At 34.2% G+C, this 22,394-nt stretch overlaps 1 protein-coding gene across 1 annotated transcript in view; it reads left to right on the top strand.

The window, feature by feature from the left end:
* LOC145284815 (activin receptor type-2B-like) overlaps nucleotides 1-22,394 on the top strand; it is a 210,220-nt gene that overhangs the window by 145,385 nt on the left and 42,441 nt on the right. The window contains exon 2 of the mRNA XM_080133778.1: nucleotides 2,514-2,816. Coding sequence (XP_079989904.1) covers nucleotides 2,514-2,816 — 303 coding nt within the window. The remainder of the gene's footprint in view (nucleotides 1-2,513; nucleotides 2,817-22,394) is intronic.

Here is a 22,394-nt window from a genome sequence, read left to right as displayed (position 1 = left end):
AAATTGTACCAACCGGTAGTTAACAAAAAAAACTTATAGAATTTAATTTTTGAAACCAATGTATAAAAGTTTACATAATGAAATGCAAATATGCATTTTCGGGTTTGTATTACTGTACACATAGATTCGAAAAAGTTGTCAAAAAACAAATATATAACAAACAAATATTATCAAAGGCAAGATAAGTTACTTTTCTACCAAACTGGGTAATTTATTTTGTTTTTATTCAATGTAACATGTTTATTCAGATCGAAAAACATGCAGTGTTTACCGAGGTATTGGAAAATTCAAAATGGCGCCCGACACTCTCTTTAACATGGTAAGTTCGGGAAAAGGTGTTATAAATAATAAACTAGATAAAATACTATTAAAAAAACACCGAATATATGTCAAAATATGTCACGGTAACATATATTGAGCGAGTTTCTAGCAGTATTTTGTATAGTTTATTATTTATAACATCTTTTCCTGAACTTACCGTGTTAAAGAGAGTGTCGGGCGCCATTTTGAATTTTCTAATACATCGGTAAACACTGTATGCTTTTCGAGCTGAATAAACATGTTACATTGAATAAAAACCCGAAAAATATATCCAGTTAGGTAGAAAAATAACTTATCTTGCCTTTGATAACATTTATTTGTTATATATTTGTTTTTTGACAACTTTTTCGAATCTATGTGTACAGTAATACAAACCCGCATTTTCTTTTGAATTTTTTTTTTGGTTGACTGTGTTCAATTCACACATGGTTGATGCGGTTCAATATTGCTAAACTATAAGTCCTTAGTAAAATTCTATTTATAAATACTTTTTAAAATGAAATTATTTAATTAATCGTAAATATTATTTAGACATAAAAATTAATTGATTACAAAACTTTTTAAAAATATATATATTAATTTATTTTTCGTTCGGCAAAAAACTGCGCAAAACACTTTTAATTTTCAATTTAAAATTCTAGAAAAAAGATTATATTATTCTGCTTTTAATATAATCAAATTCAGGGTTTTATCTTTCTGGAGAAAAAAAAAATAATGGATTTTATTTCAATGAAATTAAAAAAAAAAACTTGACTGAATTGAATTAATTACCCTTAAATTAACGAAGGGGTTATTTAATAACTTTAGGTTTGGAAGAGATAGGTATGGGGTCGATTTTTTTGAAACTTCAAAAGAAACCAACTACTGTCAAAACTTTGCGAAATAATACAACGTGATCAATTTCATTTTAGAGATATTTCTTTCAAAAGCCTTCTTTTAAAAAAAGAAAAAAAAAGTATATTGTTCTACTAAACCTTTTACTGTTTAAATAATTTGACTTTGCTCGTTTTATTTTAAGAAAATATAAGTTGAAAAAGCATTTTCATTCACTATTAGAAGATTTATCAGTAAAAAAAACAATCGCCAAAAAGATAAGCATTTTTTTTTGTTTTTTTTTTTTACTCGCAATGTAGAGTCCTGCATACTTCTTTTCAAGTTAACGCTTTTGTAGTTTTGATTGCAATAGATCTGAATGAATGAACCTTGTAAGGGAGGGGCGCTAAGCATTGCCCTGTTAATAATGAATTTCTTTGGTTTCTTTTTATAACATGCTACATTTCTCTCTTGCGGTTAGAAATATCAGGAATTTTTTTTCTTTTTTTCAACATCAGACTAAAAGAATCGTAATGAAGGAATCGGAAAATTAAGGTATTTTTTAACGATGCGATTCCGATTCCGATACCTCCCAAAATACACGATTCTTACGATTAACGATTCCGATTCCGATTAATCGTCCCACCACTAATTTTTACCTTTGTTAAAAAAAGGAATTATCATCCTTACATTCTTAGTCTTTTAGATCATTATTTAAAATTGTCCCCACTATAATCATATTCCTTGGTGGAATAATTATTTTCGGAAAATATTGTAACTTTTTTAGAACATGCTGCAAGGATGGCTAGTTAAAATCAAATATCGATTTTTCAGGTGCATTGCTATTTAAGTCTAATATGGAATATCCGACAAGATACCTTTATTATACAGGGATGTTGTCTGTGAGTATGTCTAAATAAAACTATAAGACTACAAAACAAACACCCACAACGTTTGTATTTTCTTGATCAGCATTTCCTTGGATAAATAATATCTAAAATTTAGAAACAATTACTTATTCTTTAAACCTAAACAGGCGCATATTTTGTGAGGGAGGGGGCTGTTTTCTAGCCACTAACTGAAAAGAAGTAAATGATTTTTTTTTCTTAAGTTAGTTGCCTTATATGTCTAGGAATCTACATAAGGGAGAGGTGTGTGTGTCCAGGAGATCGAGAACAGGAGAGAGAGAAATTTTACGCTTTTGCCTCTAGCAATGCTGGGTAGCCCTGCTAGCATATAAGAAGAGAAAAGGAGAAACAATTACATTAAATACTGATAAAATTTTTAATGGATTATTTAATCGTAATATTGTTTGCTCTAAATTTTATAATAATATTGTGTCCTTTCTTTTTTTTTTTTTTTTTTTTTTTTTTTTACAGGTCTGACTGCTGTTAGGCAAATACTATGTGAATACTGCCCAAAGAAAAATGTCTGTAATGAGACAAAACTGTGTTCGCCTGCTGAGCCCGACAAAACCACTCACTGTTATGCCTCTTGGAAAAACGGGACAGATGGTGTGGAACTGGTGATGAAGGGCTGTTGGCTCGACCATGAGAGTTGCTATAATAAAATGGAATGTGTGGCCTCTGAGGCCACAGCCAATGTCTACTTTTGTTGTTGTGAAGGTGAATTGTGCAATCAAAATTTCTCCTACAGAGCTCTTCCAACTCCAACAGAACCAGGTAACATAATGAATTTCTCTCTTTTCTTTTTTCTCTCCTTGTTGAAATTTCAAACTTTTTCAATCTACATAATACATATGTATATTTTTACCTTTCTGAATTTTTGAAATGAGGATTGTTTATCTGTATTATTTGGATTCTCATTTTCAGTATCATTTTCACAATGCTTAGGTCAATGTAACCTTTGACCTTCTTCAGGTGTATCTTCTTAAATTCGGGAATGTTTTTGTTGAACTCAAGAATCTGGGAAAAATTTCGAATGGAACCCTTTATTTACTTGACAGGAGTAGCATGCTCTCGTTCTCTCAGCCATGGCTGGATAGAAATCTTAAGTAACTTGCAATAGTATTTTTCAATCACAGACACTGACTATTGAACCTTCAACCTTCAGGAGGTTATCACTTTTATTGATTTTTTTTCCAAGTACTCAAACCTTTTGTTGATTCCCCCCCCCCCAAGTACTCAAACTACTGCACCATGGGTCCTTGGTCAGTCAGTTTTTTTTTTTTTTTAAGGAAAATGTTTTTAGGTAGATACTCAAATGTGAAAGAGAGCAAGAGAAGTGTTATATATTCCAAATGGAAGTTTGCATGGATACGAAAAGCCTAGAATCTTTGTTCATATTTTGAGGGTCCTTGCTAAGTAAATGGGATTCATATGTTAAGATAATTAGGAACTCTTGAGACTATCATCTAAGTCCTGTGAATTATCCACGGTCTGAAAATATTAACTAAAACTTCCCTATTCAATTACACAAATCAAATTTGATTAAAAGTTTTTGAGGCTTCTACACTATTGGGGCAAAATTTCGGAAATCATAATACTGAATTTCACATGAAAACAATGGTATTTACATATTTCTTGTATTTTTAAGATGATTTTATCCAGAAATTACGAAAATCGATAAGGTAGAAAATTATTAAAGAAAATAAGAAATATAATTTGATGAAAATGATCATTCCGTTTTGATTTAAGCAAGATGGCAGCAATTATTTGCCTGCTAACACGATTAAAGTTTAATAATTCAGTAATATTCAGGTAATTTTGACTCCATAATTTGGAAGATACCATTGTAACTTGGCAAAAAAAATCAGTTGAAACCATCGTTTTTTATCTGAAAACTCCATTTATCGACTACAAAATCTTGTCCCAATTCTGTAGAAGTGCCAAGTTTTAATGAAAGGTAATGTTAATTTTTCATTGTAGAAAATTCAGTGAGAAATGTTAGGAGGATTTAGATGAATAAGTTTATACATTTGTTTTTGCTAAGCAGACAACAGCATGTTGTGTATGCATTAGTGTCAGTGTGAATGCTTATAACTGTGTGTGTGTGCTGACAACAATGTGAAAGGGTTAATGTATTATGTGTGTATTGGTGTCAGAGCATGTATGCTTCTGACTGTGTATGCGTGAGTTGAGAATTTTGTGATTCAGCTACTTCAAAACTGACAGAGGATAAGAGTAGTTGGTGAGACGATGAATTTGTTTTTCCTTTTATTTATTTTTCTCTTTGAATTTCAAAATTTTAAAATCTCCAAAGTACATATGTATGTTATCATTTTACAAATCAATAAAAAATATCGGATCATCAAAGATGAAATGCAAAAGAGTAATCGAAGAGTAGCATGTGTTGTTGAGTGTCAAAAATTTAGATTTCAGCCATTTTAAAATGATTTGTTCCAAAATCGAATGACGTGGTAACTATCTTGAAAGGCACCTTCTTTGCCGCGAACCCTGTTAATCCCCCACCCCCACCCCACATAGGAATTGACTTGCCTGTTTTCAGTGGTAGAAAGACCCCGGAAAACAGTAAGCAGCTCATTTCTATCTCAATCGATATGGGAGGGTTTTACTAACTACCTAGCATTTTATTTTATTTAACGGTAAATACTGGCTATTTTTTAATAGAAACTCTTACTCCAAACTGATAGAATTGAGATTGTAAATGCGTTTTTTTTTTTTTTTTTTTTTTTTTTTTTTGTGAATTAAAAAAAGTTAAAAAGAAAACGTTGAAACCCGGTGATAACATCAAGTAGGATTGCCCATAGTACGAATCCGGTATTGTCGTGACTGGAACTAGTTCAAGAAAATAGACCAAAGGGATGATGCTTTATCCCCATCCCACCCCACTCCACCCCACCCAATTTGGCCATATGCCATGTTTGTTCTGTTATTTTTTCAGTATTTTTTGTTAAATTTATTCTAATATGGTTGAATCGAAGTATAATATCTCTTCTCTCCTCAGTCAAGTACTTGTATAGTCCTGTCAATACTCCCTCACAATTGATGGAATCTCAAGCAAAAAGAAATAACTTTCCCTTCTGAAAAGAGAAGGTAATGCCGGATTGTCTCCGAATTTACTTGGCATTCTATGGGGGCAAAGTTAAAAGCAAGGTTTGTTTTTTTGATATGGGGAAATTAGGTTATCCTAAAATGATATAAACTGCATAGTTCCGTCTGCACCCCCTTGAATATGAATTCTCCTTAGGCAACAGACAATAATAAATGTTTAAGTACATTGATAAAGAAAAAAAATGAAAACCAATTTTTATTAAATATGGAATTTCCATGAGTCCTGCAAGAAAATAACTAAGGAAATAAATAATATATATTTATTCATGCATTACAGAACAGCTTTACATCGCAAATGAAACGGTTACATTTGCGAGTTATTTTTCAAAGTGGCGACTGGAAATAATAAAACGCTTATCTTCTGGTGATTGTATTTCTTTTGATGACAATCTTCCAAAACTCATTAATGAGTGAAAAATGTCTTTGTAACCTGTATTTTTATTTTTATTTTTTTATTTTTTTTGAATAAAACTAGCAAAATCAAATTATTTAAACAATAAAAAGATTTAATAGAACAATATACTCCTTTTCTTTTTTAACAAAGGCTGTGTAAAAATATCTAAAGAAATTCAAATGATTATACTTTAAAATCTCAACATAAAATTTAGTGCATATTTAGAATAACACTTATTTAACAAAATACGGAAAAAATCTTTATGATGTACGTACTTGTCACGGAATGGAGATGTCATATTCCAAAAATCACGTGAATTTGACCAGTAACTTTTCTATTTGGTTAGTAAACATAAATACTTAGTTATCAAAGATCAACTAAAGATAAATTTGTCCATAGAGCCCTGCAGAAGATCAGAATTAACATCAGTACCATCATTCAACTCTAAAGAGGACCTATAATTGGTCTGCTTTACTGGAATCTCTTCAGTTTCTGTTTGTGCCTGCCTCCTGCTTCAGAGGCTGTTAAAGGAGACCAATTATTGGCCTTCTTTATTTGGATCCGACGGTACCGATGTTCTGATCTTCTGTAATACATATATATAAATATTACACTCTTACTTTTGAATTTTCTTTAGCATTCTGCTCGGGTTCTGTAAGTGTGAGTATATATTCCTGTATTCCCTATAGAAAGAATATTAAGAGAATCTACATCAAATACTAAAGAGTATTCTTATATAAAATTTACCAGGAGAAGACACTGGGGTTGTTCCTGAACCTCTAAGCATACCTTGAAAGGTGCTATGAGGATATAGCCCCCTTTAAACTTCCAATATATCCTATATTTAAATCATGTGTATGAAATTTCTGGGGGAAAACACTGGAAGAGACCTTGAATTTATGTTATCCTCTAGGTGCTGAATATTTATGTGCCTCCACCTCTAAGTCACATATGGGAACTTTAGATATATATATATATATATATATATATATATATATATATATATATATATATATATGTGTGTGTGATTTTAATGAATTTTAAACCATATGTATAAGACTCATATTTTTTTTAACTCAAAAAATTAAAGAGCTTCTAAGATGAATGGTACCATTAAAACCAGTAACCTTTTGTGTTCCAGAATTTATTTTTCTACATAGTCACCACCATTCTCAATGCACTTTTGTCAGGAATTCAAGAATGCATCTCTGCTTCTGATGTATGGCTATGACAGGGGCTGCTTTTTTAGAGACTCACACCACCAATATTTGCAACAGAGATGAAACTTTTAGGTCATGAATGCATATGCTTCATCATCATAACAATGTAATTTGAAATCTTCTCTGATCCATTCAGGCAGAATAAAAATAGGAAGCATTACCTATGGAACACGCTTTTATTTTTATTTTTATTTCTCTCCTTCCCTTTTTCTTTTCTTCTCTTTTTCCTCTTCTTTTCTGTCACATATTTTTACTTGCTTTGCTTTGTCACACCTCTTTTTCCTTCTCTTTGAAAATAGTAATTTTGCCATACTTCAACCATTCATGAGTAGGTGAGGAAGATGACTTTCAGTTCATCAATGAATGTTATTCAGTCTCCTTAAAAAAATATAATGTAGATAGCATCATTTATCCCCTATTTCTCACCCCTCTAGAAAATGGCATTTTTTTTTTTCGTAGATGCTTCTGTAACACCTTGGTTCCTTGGATGAGGAAGGGAGGGTGTACTCCTCATCCCCACCCCAACCATGGTTGAGCAATTTATCTCAGTTTCAGATTTTTTTTTTTTTTTTTTTGTGCGCCATTGGTAACTACCATCTCTAAGTGGGATAGACTAGTCTATGAGAAGAAGCTTGTAATGTGGAGTTAGCAACTAAGGATGTTTTTCTACAGAAACAGCAGTAGTTATTGACTAATACTCTTTGAGAGTTTACAACTTCTTTTATTTTTTGGTCCTGGATATGACCTAAAACTATATCCGATGGTGAGGCCCCCACCTTGTGGGCCTTGGGTAGTGTGGAGCCACCCTTTAATTGCCATTGCTCCCAGGTCCACTTTGACCTGGAGTGGTAGTACCTGTTAGGGTCCCAACTATGGGTTAAATAGAATCCGACTTGAAAAAAAAAAAAAAATACTCCATTAAAAATCGTTCCTCAAAATAACTAGATTCGGCATTAAATAACCTGAAAAAGGTTGATATGCCGTAAAACAAAAACAACCAACCAACAACTTTTTTTAATATAAAAGGTGGTCGGGAAAATGTGATTTTTTTTTTTTTTTTTTTTTTTTTTTTTTTAAGGAAAGAGAAAACGCCAATAATTGATGATTCACAAAATTCAAAGTGCATTTTAAAAGGATCTAGTTCACTTGAAGAAACTGCCCCTAGTCTCCAGGAGGGACTTAAACCTGGAACATGCAAGCTTCGGTGTCCTTCGAGAGTCACCTGAGCACTAGTTTGATTCCGGCAATCAGGTTGTTTCTCAATATTGCAGGTTGTACACTCAATATCTTTCACAACTGTGTCTCATGATCGTCCATGAGGTTTAATTCAGGCGAGAGAGAGGGAAGATATTTGGACTGTGTATGTTTTGGAGGTTCTGAAACGGTGACTTTTGGGTTTTCCTAGAGGAATGACACAGCTGAGTTTTGCTGCCACAATATGACCTTCCCACAGCGATGTTGTCAATCCAGAAATGAACAGGAACGCAATGTAGTCATTTGAATGTGTGCAAACTGTAGGCTAGCCACCTGTTTTTCTGCAACTAAAGTTTTTGTCTGAAAAGAACCAGAGCATTCCCTGTTTGAGTATTTGACCTTGTTGAGTTTCTTGGCTTTTGTAAGATGGTTTTATTAGCTTTGGCTGTGAGCTGTTGGTTCCTTGCAAATCTTATGCATTACTGCTACTGTAATCATTGCTATTATAAACATTAATTTTTTTTTTTAAAGGAAATATCATTGGGAAATAAATCAAAAAGTAATTCATTTTGCTTACTAACTCCTATTGGAGTTATTTGTGTTAACGAATAATTTATATTAAATAAGTTATGAGCCTTTAAGTTCGCATAAATATCAATGCTTACTAGATATCAACCTCGAGTGTTTAATATCTCTCTAGACATGAGGATACGTTTTCCCTACAAGTAAACACTGACTAAATATTCAAAATAATATAGTATTTGCAATTCTAAAAAGATCACTTCAATATACCTAATCCACACTGGCTTTTATGAGGAACTAGCGTGGATGCCCGGCGTTGTCAGGGTGTTTGTAGGTGTGTATAAAAAAAAAAAAGGTGTTGGTGGGTAGGCAGGCTCAAACCCGTGACATGAAGGCGGTAAAGAAAGTGAAAGAAAACCTGACATCTTACCGCTAGGCCATGATGCGACAGGAAGTGAAAAGCATTCAAATTTAGCTGTGTCAATGAAAAAGTTGACTTGCAGAAATGGATAGTTAAGTGAATGAGTTCATGCAGGTGCAGAACTGAACGTCTGGCTGAAAGCCAGTTTATTTATTTGTTTCCCCACGATGTTGGGAAAACCAGTTCCCCCCGAAAAAGGGGAACTCTCAAATGAATAGCAATTGTCTGATATGAAGGGTTTCCCCCACATTGATCAAAGCTTATTGCATTTAAAACGTCCTGGCCGGGAAGGCCAGGAGAATGCCTTCGCTTCGATTAATTTCACTTTATTTATACGAAAAAAAAAAAAAAAACACTGGAAAGGACGGGACCGTGGGAATTTTTTAAAAGTCGATGAAAATAAAAATAGAGATGACATCTGTTCGCAAACCAAAGATATTATAATCTAGGGAGTATAAGGAAAGTTCTCCAAAATAGTAGCCTTGTCGAGAAGCCCTGCGAAAAAAAAAAAAAAAAAGACCTTCTCCAAGTGATGTTACCTCAAGTAACATCACAAAGCTGGATACTTCTATAGACCAGATGAATTATTGTCCTGGAATTCAGTAATATCAAGAGACCAAAGCGAAAGATATACAATAACATTTTAATTGTCAATTGAGGAGAGAGAAATTATGTTCCAACTTCTTTACCAACTCAGTGTTTGAGAAATAAAGGAAGAACGTTAACGGAATATTCGATTATTTACATATCTCATATAGAGATCTAGTATTAGTCCCAGGGAAGGGACTCCCTTGATTTCTTAGAACTTTAAAGCAAAATGAAACGAGTTATTTTACTTTTAGTCAGTAACATTAACGAAGATGGTTACTTTGCTCAGAATTGGTATTCATGTAAATTTTAGAGACTTATTTCTGTTAAATACACGTTTTCTTTTAACGCAAATAAGTCACAAATTAGATGAACAAAGAAGCAAAAACTATAAAAAATGGAAGACACCAAAAACACAATTTCACTTTTGTATATTTTATCTTGCTTTTAATCGGCGTATATATCTATTACAACTCTGCATTTAAATTGCCTTCTATAAAGTATCTCTTGACTAATTTCCCAGTTGTGTTTGTTACAGTAATGATTGCCATGGCAACTCTTGAGTTTCGTTTTCTTTTTTTCCTTTTTTCTTTCTTTTTTTTTTTTTTTTTTTTACATATTCTTGTCAGTGGAGAAAATTAGGGGAAATATTGATGTTTTATTTTTAGAAAAGACAAAGGAAAAATGTATTTCTATTTTCACTGTTTTCAATAAAAAAGATCGTTGATTTCATGCGAGAACCCCCCCCCTCCCCCTCCGCATATAAACAAGTGTTAACAAAAAAATGACAAGGTAGAAAATATTAATTATTTGTAATAAATATTGAATACATAAATCAATCCATCAAATGTTGATTTCTAATGTAACAAAGCTTTTTTATCAGATGTTTCTGTTTTGGATTGACCCAATTCATGCTTTTGTATTTTAATATAAGGCTCAAGGTCAGTCGTGATGAAATTCTGTCACGGTACAACAAGTAATAAAAAAATTAATTAAGCATATGCATGTTATATCTGGGGAAAGTTTCATTTAAACCTGATGACAATAGATCATTATTAAAAAATTTGTATTTCAATATGCTATATTCAAAGAGTTCTGTCATTGATACATGTTTGAAAAACTCTGGAGAGGATCTTTGGTGCTTATGCACTTTTGTTACCGCGCTATTTTCTAAAAAAAATAGTATTTTCAAGTTTTACGATATCTTTTATATTAAATTGTTAAGTGAAAGTAGAGAATAGTTAGAAAACACCCTCCCCTCCCCATGTTAAGAATGGCTTTCTAAGTAATGTTACTTCAGCACGGTAACAAAAGTGCATAAGTACCGGATCTTTGTTTCAATACAATACAAGAAATTAGCTACAATGCAATACTGCTACTGAAAGCAAAACAGCACTGATGATGATCATCATTATCAGCAGCAGCAGCATCAATAATTTTATCATTTTATTTCACTTGGTCTGGCATTTTCTGATAGCCTTCAATCTTGGCTGTCTTGAGGTTTGACTTGGTTTTAATTTAGCACCCTGTCCTGCCTTGACAGTCTGAAACCCGCTTCAAAGCCTTGTAGGTGATGCCCTTTTCTCTTCCCTGCAGCCTCTTTCCCACAAAAGAGACGTTGCAAGACTGTCTCTGCTCTATCGTTGTTTTCATGGCAAATGCTTATCTCAGCTCCAATTCCTGCCCCCCCCCCTCCTTGCCAAAATTTCACAAAAATACTCAATTAGCTATAACCACTATCAACAATTTCCCCCACTCTCTATCTGTACCTAAATCTAAATGCAGATTCCATGAACAAAGTTTTTATTCCTAGAGCTGCCTACTTGTGGAACTCTATTACATTGGCCTGCTTTCTAGCTGACTACAACATGGTAGTCTTAAAATCCATTGTAAACAAGTTCTTGTTGAACCGTTAAATAATCCAATTATACCAAATTTTCGCCACTAACAATTACTATGTTGTTGTACTGATGACCACTGTCCACTCTTTAATCCTTATTCTTGAATGGCATTCCAACCTTGATAAGTGGTGACTCCCTTGTAAAAAAAAAAAAAAAAATTAGCTACAACCAATATACATAATTACCCTTTTTCTTATGTATTTAAAATTAGACGAAACTTCTATGAGCGAAGTTTCTTTTCAAGAACTACTCTTCTGTGGAACACAATACCACAGGACTGCTTCCCAGCTGATTACAACACGATCATTTTCCAGACCAATGTTAAATTCTTGTTGAGCCGTCCTCTTAAATAATCAAATTATGGCCAGTCTAATCCATCATTACTAATCTTCGTGGTGTTATCTCACCGTAGACCTAACAAACTCATTAATATTTATCCTCCAGTGACTTTTGAGTCGTAATAAACAGTGACTTCTCAGTACATAAAACTATTTTTAAAACTTGTTTCTCCCTCTTTATGTGCTTTCTTTCTACCTATCTCTTTTTTCTCTCCCTATCTCTTTCCTTTCTCTCCCTTTCTCTTCTCTCTTTTACATCACTCTCTCCTCCAATTCTCTCTTTTGTCTTTCTTTCTCTCTGTGTGCCCTTCCTTCTTTTCTCTCTCATTCTCTGTATTTGCCTCTCCCTCTTTTTCTCACTTTTCCATCTGTCTCTATCTTTTTCTCCTCTTTCTTTCCTCCTCTCTCTATCTGTGTCTTTCTCTCAGCGCTCTCTCTGTCTTTCTTTTCTTTTGTTTTTTTGTCTTTCTTCTTTTGTTTCCTTTGTCTCTCTTTCTTTCCTTTTTTTTTCTTTTTTTACATAGGGATCGCCACTTATCAAGGCCAAGAGGCCACTCGAGGATAAGGGTTAAAGCGTGTACAGTAGAAATTGGACAATGTAGTAATCGTTAGTAATGAAACCCCTTGTCCCTCTCCCTTTCCTTTTGTACTTTTGTCTCTCTCTCTCTCTCCTCTTTTTTTCCTTAGTCTTTCTCTCTTTCTCTTCTTTTTTCCCATTTTGTTCCTTTGTCTCTTTTTTCTTTCTTGTTTCTTAATCTCTGTTTCTCTCTCTTTTTTGTTCCCTTGTTTCTCTCTCTCCTTCTCGTTTGTCCTCTCTCTCTCTCTCTCTCTCTCTCTCTCTCTCTCTCTATCTCTATATATATATATATATATATATATATATATATATATATATATATATATTGTCTCTCAATTTTTCTATTTTGTTTCTTTGTCTCTCTTTTGTTATGCTGTCTTTCTCTATCTCTCTCTTTCCTTTTGTTCCTGTCGATTTCTCACTATTTCTTTCCTTTACACATTTTACAGAGTATCAAAACAATGCAATAATATTGAAAGGAAAACACTTCTAATAGTGCATTCGTAAATAACTCCATTTATTTTTAATATTGCCACTTCTTCCTCCTTGAATCTTGACCCAATTTGACACATTCAGAAAATAGTTTTATCAAGTAATTTTTTCATTTTATTTTAATATTTAAAAAAAAATTATTTGTTCTGTTTAAATTATTGTTTGTAAATTTTTTTGTATTTCCTTTTTTTTTTTTTTTTTTTTTTTTTGTTGCTTATTTCCTCTGAGAAGGAGCATTGAAGAGTGTGCGGGATGAATAATTTTGATCTATAAAATGAGATTTGTTTCAATGGTTTTTGTTCTTGGACATTGTAAAACAAATTACTCTAGGAACATTACTATTACTTGGAAATTATCTATTTGTTCGGCTAAAAGTAAAAAACTACATTAGACACATCAATAATTCTTTTTCAGTATTGCAAAATAAACGCACATGGGAAGTCACCAGAAACCGAATTAGTTGGGGTCTTTTTTTGGGGGGGGGGGGGTCGTTGAGAGCGTCCCCCACCCCCTATAGACGGTAAAAGAATGAATAATGGTGAAAAGAATGATATAAAAGGGGAAGGGATTGTGAGCGAAGAGAGAGAAAGAGATGTTTCAAAAGAAAAAATGCTATACATACTTTCTAACCCTTCTACTGTTGTCCACGGTAACAATGCTAGTCTGTAGATAGATTTTTTTAAATTTTAAAAAAAAATTTTTTATTACATTTTCACCCCAAACAAGGCACATTGCCACTGTGGTGTAGGAGGCTACTATCAGGGGCAGCAACTGCTGGGACACTATGTTGGGATTTGGGCAGCAAGATGTCGGTTCACGTTACACTTGAACTTCTGCATGTCAGTACAGTTAGGGAAGCAGGAACCTGGAATGGAATTCCAGAGTCTAGCGGTTCTGGGGAAAAAAATACTGGAGTAGAAAGATCTTTTATATCTAGGGATCTCTACTGTGTGGGGGTGGGATTTAGCTGCCTGTCGGGTTTGTCGAGGGTGTCTACGTCGTGGAGGCACAAGTGTCTGCAGTTCGTCAGAGCATTCACCATTAAAATACTTGTAGAACAGGCAGAGGGATACAACGTTTCGTCGATGGGACAGAGGCTGAAGCTTGGATGCCAGTTCAGGGCCTATCAGATTGATGACTCTCTTTTGAACCTTGTCTAGGAGTGATAGACTAGCAGCAGATGCACCAGCCCAAATGTGACAATAATACTCCATACATGGGCGAATGGTGGCCTTATAGAGGTACAGGATACTTTCAGGTGTCAGTAGTTTTCTAGCACGGTAGAGAGAGCCTACCTTTTTCGCAGCGGCCCTGGCAATGTTTTCAATATAATTGTTAGATACGGTTTTCAGTGCTTTTTATCATCACCCTTCCATGAAAATAAAAGGTACCTCCTTTTTTAAATAGTCCCATTTTGGGGAATAGTAACTGCAATAATCATAAACTCTGAAGCATTCTGTGCATTTCAATAATGAACAGCACCTTCCTTAGCATTTTGACAAGGAGCAAAGTGTAGTATCTAATTTGATACTGCACTTCATCTTTTCTGTCCTCTTAGACTGAGAAACGTTTTACTTTTGTCTCAATTTATAGTGCCCCTTTTTTGGGGAGCTGGATTTCCCTCCTTGCATCAATAATCAACCTTAATCTATCTTTGCCCTTGTAGAGAGACAATAATTTGATTTTCTTATTTATTATAATCCACTGGCTGACCTATGTCCTGGCGTTGCCCAAGAAAGTTGAGAAAATGCAAAAATCATAATCCCAGAAGTAAATTGACTAGAAGTATTTTCACTCAAAATGCTAATATATAGAAAATATTTGTAACTAGAAATGTGGGTGATTATAAAATGAAATAAAAAATGTATTGTTAATCAATGAGAGTTCGTTTTGCAAAATAATATGGAAATCTATTAATATACAGAACTTTGACCTGGATCCATTATTTAATCCACAGGGATCGATTTTCTGATGTTTCCGCACGTTTCTGTTAAGAAACACCATTGCACAACATGTCACACTTAAGTATTAAATGCCTGGTGATACCAGACCAGACTGTCTGAAGATATTGGTTTTTGACTTCATTAAACATTGATGTTATTGTTTCTTTTCCTTTCTTTTGCAAAACCTTAATCATGTTCTTCAGAGTCAAAAACAAAAACGATTTTTCTCTACAAAACAACCAAACCAAATACCATATCTAAATATTTGAAGATACCCGAAAATGGTTGATATGCTGTAAAACAAACCAACCAAACTAAACACCATGAATAAATATTTGAAGATATAAAGAACTTGAAGTATGTAATTTTTTACCCCAAAATTACCAGATTCGGAATTAAATAACTTGAAAAGGGCCGATATGCCGTAAAACAAAACAACCAATTAAGTATTAAATAATATTTTCATCGTTAAACTTGTTTCATTTCTTGATGCATCTGCACACCTCTAAAAGAATTAGCATCCATCGGTGTGACACTTGTTATCTTGAAATAGCATCTGATGGATTGAATGGATATATCTTCAAAATATCTGTTCTTATTATGAGTATGATTATCGTCTCAACCAACTTAAATTATTGCTTCAATTGCAAAACCCACCCTGCTACTCCATCCCCTCAAAAAGAAGAAAGAAATGCCATCCATCATCAATAGAATTCAATATTCTTTTCTGCAATCCAAGACTATTTGGAACATAAACTTTATTTCATCACCACCAGTCAGACTTGTCCACCAAGTTTAAGTCATGAATATCCAACAGTCTTTGTTTTATCGCCATTCAATGATACGAAGAGAGCACTTCGATGATTGGTTCATCAGTAGAAAGTGTGATCCTGATGATTGGTTCATCAATAGAAAGTGCGATGGGCTTAATACCAAAACTAATCTTCCTAAGATCTTTTGTTTTTACCTGCCAGCCTATTCTCTTACAAATAATGACGATCAAAACAATCAACAGAATATTCCTGAACTGAAGATGTCCATCATAGACAAAATTAGAGCAGTGTTAAGAGAGGTATGTCAGAGTTATTATTTGAGAGATGTATTCAGGTGTAGTTATCATTGAATAATGATAAAACGGAGACTGTTGGATATTGATGTTTTTTTTATATATACACATGGGAATCACCACTTATCAAGGCCCAAAGGTCACTCAAGGATTAGGGTGAATGAGTGTATGGTAATAGTGTAATAATCGTTAATGGTGTACATTGGGTAGAATTTGATTATTTAAGGGGACGGCTTAACGAAAGCATTAGACTTGAAGGTTACCTTATTCTAATCAGCCAAAAAGCAGGCCAGTGGAACAGTGTTCCACAGGTGGGTAATTCTAGGAAAGAAACTTTGTTCATGGAATCTGCATTTAGATTTAAGCACAGATAGAGAATGGGGGGGGACTGATAGTGGTTGTAGCTAGTCGAGTGTTTTTGAGAAAGTTTGGCATGGGGTGGAGCCATAGATTGGAGCTCAGGCGAACACTTGCCATGAAAATAATGATAGAGCAGAGACAGGCTTGCAACGTCTTCTCTATACGAAAGAGGTTGCAGGGAAGAGAAAAGGGTATCACCTAAGTTTCGAAACCGGTTTTGAGCTTTATTAAGGCAATATAGAGCGTGGCGAGCAGCTTGTGCCTAGATGTGACAGCAGTACTCAATTTTAGGGTGTACTTGTACAGAGAGGATTACATCGGCAGTGAGATGCCTATTGAAAGGGTAGAATGATCTAACCATTTTCCCAGCGATTTTGGTAACAGATTTGATGTATGTGTTCCATTTCAAATCCGGAATGAAACTTGGTGAATCAGTTAGGCATATACTGAAGTTTAATTTGTACTAAATATCGTTAAATTTGAAAAAGGATTACGTTTATTAACGATCCAATGAGTAGCAGATTTTCTAGGGTCAACCTTATAATAATCATGATAATGACTAACCATTCTAAACATGCCTGTGCATATTTATAGCTTCATCATTTGCATCATATAAATTCTTTAACTTTTGACTCATTGGTCCGTTTCTTTCTTTCCATCGCATTTTTAATAAACATTCTAAAAATGTGTTAATAAAGACTGATATTTAATTACAATTCATTTTAAAATTCGTTTAATTGTAGATTGCGTTTAAATAATAAAAGTTCAGTTAAAAAAAAAAAAAAATACAACGAAATAAAAATTAATCATCAGTCATAAAGTAATCAATTATCCCGATAGAGAATGTTGATTATTTAAAAATCTAGTTTTCATGAGTCATAATTGATTATTCGTTGTAGCATTACTTTGTTGTTCGTTTGTTTCGTCTCCAATGAGACTTTTATTTTATTTATTTATTTAAACATTTTTTAAGGCTAAATTTTTAATCTTTCTCCGTATTTTGTTCCTAACATTCTTGCTCATCAAGCAATTCTGGTCACGTGCTTTGATTTTAGAAATAGAACTCGCCGTTCATATCAAATGTATTTCATTTAGCATTTTAAAGATTGAGACGAAAATTTAAAGATTTTTAAAAATTATATATCGTAGTGTTTGAAATAATCAACTCAATGTACATTTTGCGAGTAATTTTAAATGAATGGTTTTCATTATTTTAGAAATTTAAATACTTTATTTTAATAATAAGCAACATCTTTTGTATAATTAAAACAAAAACATATTCCATGGAATTGTTTTTTTTTTCTTTATTTTTCTCTCATTACTCTTCTCTTTACTCTTTTTTTCTTTCATCTACATGTTTCATTTCTCTATTTCTCTTTGCCTCTTGTCTTTCTTTTATTTTTTGTGTGTGTGTCTCTCTCTCTGTTTTCTCTCTCTCTCTCTCTCTCTCTCTGTTTTTTTTTCTATCTCTCTCTGTTTTTTTTTCTATCTCTCTCTGTTTTTTTTCTATCTCTCTCTGTTTCTTTTTTCTATCTCTCTCTTTCGTTTCCCTATCTCTCTCTCTCTCTTTCGTTTCCCTATCTCTCTCTCTTTCGTTTCCCTATCTCTCTCTTTCGTTTCCCTATCTCTCTCTTTCGTTTCCCTATCTCTCTCTCTCTTTCGTTTCCCTATCTCTCTCTCTTTCGTTTCCCTATCTCTCTCTCTTTCGTTTCCCTATCTCTCTCTCTCTTTCGTTTCCCTATCTCTCTCTCTCTTTCGTTTCCCTATCTCTCTCTCTATTTCGTTTCCCTATCTCTCTCTCTATTTCGTTTCCCTATCTCTCTCTCTATTTCGTTTCCCTATCTCTCTCTCTATTTCGTTTCCCTATCTCTCTCTCTATTTCGTTTCCCTATCTCTCTCTCTTTCGTTTCCCTATATCTCTCTCTCTCTTTCGTTTCCCTATCTCTCTCTCTCTCTTTCGTTTCCCTATCTCTCTCTCTTTCGTTTCCCTATCTCTCTCTCTTTCGTTTCCCTATCTCTCTCTCTTTCGTTTCCCTATCTCTCTCTCTTTCGTTTCCCTATCTCTCTCTCTTTCGTTTCCCTATCTCTCTCTCTTTCGTTTCCCTATCTCTCTCTTTCGTTTCCCTATCTCTCTCTCTTTCGTTTCCCTATCTCACTCTCTTTCGTTTCCCTATCTCACTCTCTTTCGTTTCCCTATCTCACTCTCTTTCGTTTCCCTATCTCACTCTCTTTCGTTTCCCTATCTCACTCTCTTTCGTTTCCCTATCTCTCTCTCTTTCGTTTCCCTATCTCTCTCTCTTTCGTTTCCCTATCTCTCTCTCTTTCGTTTCCCTATCTCTCTCTCTTTCGTTTCCCTATCTCTCTCTTTCGTTTCCCTATCTCTCTCTTTCGTTTCCCTATCTCTCTCTCTTTCGTTTCCCTATCTCTCTCTCTTTCGTTTCCCTATCTCTCTCTCTTTCTTTTCCCTATATCTCTCTCTTTCTTTTCCCTATATCTCTCTCTTTCTTTTCCCTATATCTCTCTCTTTCTTTTCCCTATCTCTCTCTTTTTTCCCTATCTCTCTCTTTTTTCCCTATCTCTCTCTCTCTTTTTTCCCTATCTCTCTCTCTCTTTTTTCCCTATCTCTCTCTCTCTTTTCCCTATCTCTCTCTCTCTCTCTTTTCCCTATCTCTCTCTTTTCCCTATCTCTCTCTCTTTCTTTTCCCTATCTCTCTCTTTTCCCTATCTCTTTCTTTCTTTTCCCTATCTCTCTCTTTCTTTTCCCTATCTCTCTCTCTTTCTTTTCCCTATCTCTCTCTCTTTCTTTTCCCTATCTCTCTCTCTTTCTTTTCCCTATCTCTCTCTTTCTTTTCCCTATCTCTCTCTCTCTCTTTCTTTTCCCTATCTCTCTCTCTCTTTCTTTTCCCTATCTCTCTCTCTCTTTCTTTTCCCTATCTCTCTCTCTCTTTCTTTTCCCTATCTCTCTCTCTTTCTTTTCCCTATCTCTCTCTCTTTCTTTTCCCTATCTCTCTCTCTTTCTTTTCCCTATCTCTCTCTTTCCTTTCCCTATCTCTCTCTCTTTCCTTTCCCTATCTCTCTCTTTCCTTTCCCTATCTCTCTCTCTCTTTCTTTTCCTTATCTCTCTCTCTTTCTTTTCCTTATCTCTCTCTCTCTCTTTCTTTTCCCTATCGCTCTCTCTTTCTTTTCCCTATCTCTCTCTCTTTCTTTTCCCTATCTCTCTCTTTCTTTTCCCTATCTCTCTCTTTCTTTTCCCTATCTCTCTCTCTTTCTTTTCCCTATCTCTCTCTCTTTCTTTTCCCTATCTCTCTCTCTTTCTTTTCCCTATCTCTCTCTCTTTCTTTTCCCTATCTCTCTCTCTTTCTTTTCCCTATCTCTCTCTTTCTTTTCCCTATCTCTCTCTCTTTCTTTTCCCTATCTCTCTCTCTTTCTTTTCCCTATCTCTCTCTCTTTCTTTTCCCTATCTCTCTCTCTTTCTTTTCCCTATCTCTCTCTTTCTTTTCCCTATCTCTCTCTTTCTTTTCCCTATCTCTCTCTTTCTTTTCCCTATCTCTCTCTTTCTTTTCTCTATCTCTCTCTTTCTTTTCCCTATCTCTCTCTTTCTTTTCCCTATCTCTCTCTTTCTTTTCCCTATCTCTCTCTTTCTTTTCCCTATCTCTCTCTTTCTTTTCCCTATCTCTCTCTTTTTTCCCTATCTCTCTCTTTCTTTTCCCTATCTCTCTCTCTCTCTCTCTTTCGTTTCCCTATCCCTCTCTTTCTTTTCCCTATCTCTCTCTTTCTTTTCCCTATCTCTCTCTCTCTTTTCCCTATCTCTCTCTCTTTCTTTTCCCTATCTCTCTCTATTTCTTTTCCTTATCGCTCTCTCTTTCTTTTCCTTATCGCTCTCTCTTTCTTTTCCTTATCTCTCTCTCTCTTTCTTTTCCCTATCTTTCTCTCTTTCTTTTTCCTATCTCTCTCTCTTTCTTTTCCCTATCTCTCTCTCTTTCTTTTCCCTATCTCTCTCTCTTTCTTTTCCCTATCTCTCTCTCTTTCTTTTCCCTATCTCTCTCTCTTTCTTTTCCCTATCTCTCTCTCTTTCTTTTCCCTATCTCTCTCTCTCTCTCTTTCTTTTCCCTATCACTCTCTCTTTCTTTTCCCTATCTCTCTCTCTTTCTTTTCCCTATCTCTCTCTCTTTCTTTTCCCTATCTCTCTCTCTCTTTCTTTTCCCTATCTCTCTCTCTTTCTTTTCCCTATCTCTCTCTCTTTCTTTTCCCTATCTCTCTCTTTCTTTTCCCTATCTCTCTCTTTCTTTTCCCTATCTCTCTCTTTCTTTTCTCTATCTCTCTCTTTCTTTTTCCTATCTCTCTCTTTCTTTTTCCTATCTCTCTCTTTCTTTTCCCTATCTCTCTCTTTCTTTTCCCTATCTCTCTCTTTTTTCCCTATCTCTCTCTTTCTTTTCCCTATCTCTCTCTCTTTCTTTTCCCTATCTCTCTCTCTTTCTTTTCCCTATCTCTCTCTCTTTCTTTTCCCTATCTCTCTCTCTTTCTTTTCCCTATCTCTCTCTCTTTCTTTTCCCTATCTCTCTCTCTTTCTTTTCCCTATCTCTCTCTCTTTCTTTTCCCTATCTCTCTCTCTTTCTTTTCCCTATCTCTCTCTCTTTCTTTTCCCTATCTCTCTCTCTTTCTTTTCCCTATCTCTCTCTTGCTTTTCCCTATCTCTTTCTTTTCCCTATCTCTCTCTTTTCCCTATCTCTCTCTCTCTTTTCCCTATCTCTCTCTTTCGTTTCCCTATCTCTCTCTCTTTCGTTTCCCTATCTCTCTCTCTTTCTTTTCCCTATCTCTCTCTCTTTCTTTTCCCTATCTCTCTCTCTTTCTTTTCCCTATCTCTCTCTCTCTTTCTTTTCCCTATCTCTCTCTCTCTTTCTTTTCCCTATCTCTCTCTCTCTTTCTTTTCCCTATCTCTCTCTCTCTTTCTTTTCCCTATCTCTCTCTCTCTTTCTTTTCCCTCTCTCTCTCTCTCTTTCCTCTCTCTCTCTTTCCTCTCTCTCTCTTTCCTCTCTCTCTCTTTCCTCTCTCTCTCATTATCTGTCTCTCTCTTTATCTCTCTCTCTCTTTATCTCTCTCTCTCTCTTTATCTCTCTCTTTATCTCTCTCTCTCTCTCTCTCTCTCTCTCTTTATCTCTCTCTCTTTCTTTATCTCTCTCTCTTTATCTCTCTCTCTTTATCTCTCTCTTTCTTTTCTCTATCTCTCTCTCTCTATGTTTATTTCTTTCTTTATATAAATGCAACCAAATAATGAGACAGATATAACAAACAAAAAGTCTAATTTTGTCATTTTATTAATAAAAAATTAAAAAAGTAAGACAAAATTTCTTTTTAACTGACATTTTCCTAATCCAAACAACCCAACCTGAGAGAGTAAGTTTATTGCTAATCCCCTGAAGCGCTCCTACTAGAGAATGCCAATAAAGCTGTTCAGGCTTGTTTTTTTTTTTTGTTTTTTTTTTTTTGCAAGTCAGAGTGCTTTCTTCTATGACTTTGGCTTTTCAAATCCTACTTTCCCTGATACAGTGTCACATTTTCCCCGCAATAGGAGGGCGGATAAACATCCTTTAGCAGATGGCTTGTGCAAACCAGATCAAGAAGCAGCTGACTTGGATTTTCAATTATTTTTCTTTTAATTTTTCATACCGCAGGGTTATTTTTGAGTTAAATACTACCATGCACAAAGATATAAACATTTGCATGTGTGTTTTTGTACAAAAGTGCATTTTTCTTTTAGTTTTCAAGAGTTTTTTTTTTACTTTTTTTTTTAATCCGCTTTAGTGTTACTGCGGCGGACAACCTTATCTTTTTGTTTTATTTAAAAAAATTTTTTTTTGTTTTTTGATTGCTTTTGTGCATTTGTGTTTTATTGTGCATTTCAGTAAAATTTTGATAAAAACAATAAAATCATTTTGCTCAGGATATCTGTGAAAAGAATAATGCAAATTGGTCGAAATTAAAACAAAGCAAAGATTAAATGAACCATCTGTTTAATAAAATAAGATTATGTGTCTTTGTACGTATCAGGTATTTGTTCCTCTGCACTTTAGCATAATTCTACCTTTTTTTTAGTACAGAAAAAACAAATTTCTGCTTGAATCGCTAGATCTTCGCATGGATGTAAGATCTCCAATTTTGGGTTGAAATCTTTTTCTTCCTCTTATTATTATTCATATAAGAAAAGGATGA

Source organism: Euprymna scolopes, chromosome 9 (genome assembly GCF_053919585.1).
Source record: "Euprymna scolopes isolate OS-2025 chromosome 9, ASM5391958v1, whole genome shotgun sequence".
In the NCBI taxonomy this organism is placed as follows: domain Eukaryota; kingdom Metazoa; phylum Mollusca; class Cephalopoda; order Sepiida; family Sepiolidae; genus Euprymna; species Euprymna scolopes.
Note: the sequence above shows the minus strand (reverse complement) of the source record. Positions and strands in the feature narration are given on the sequence as shown.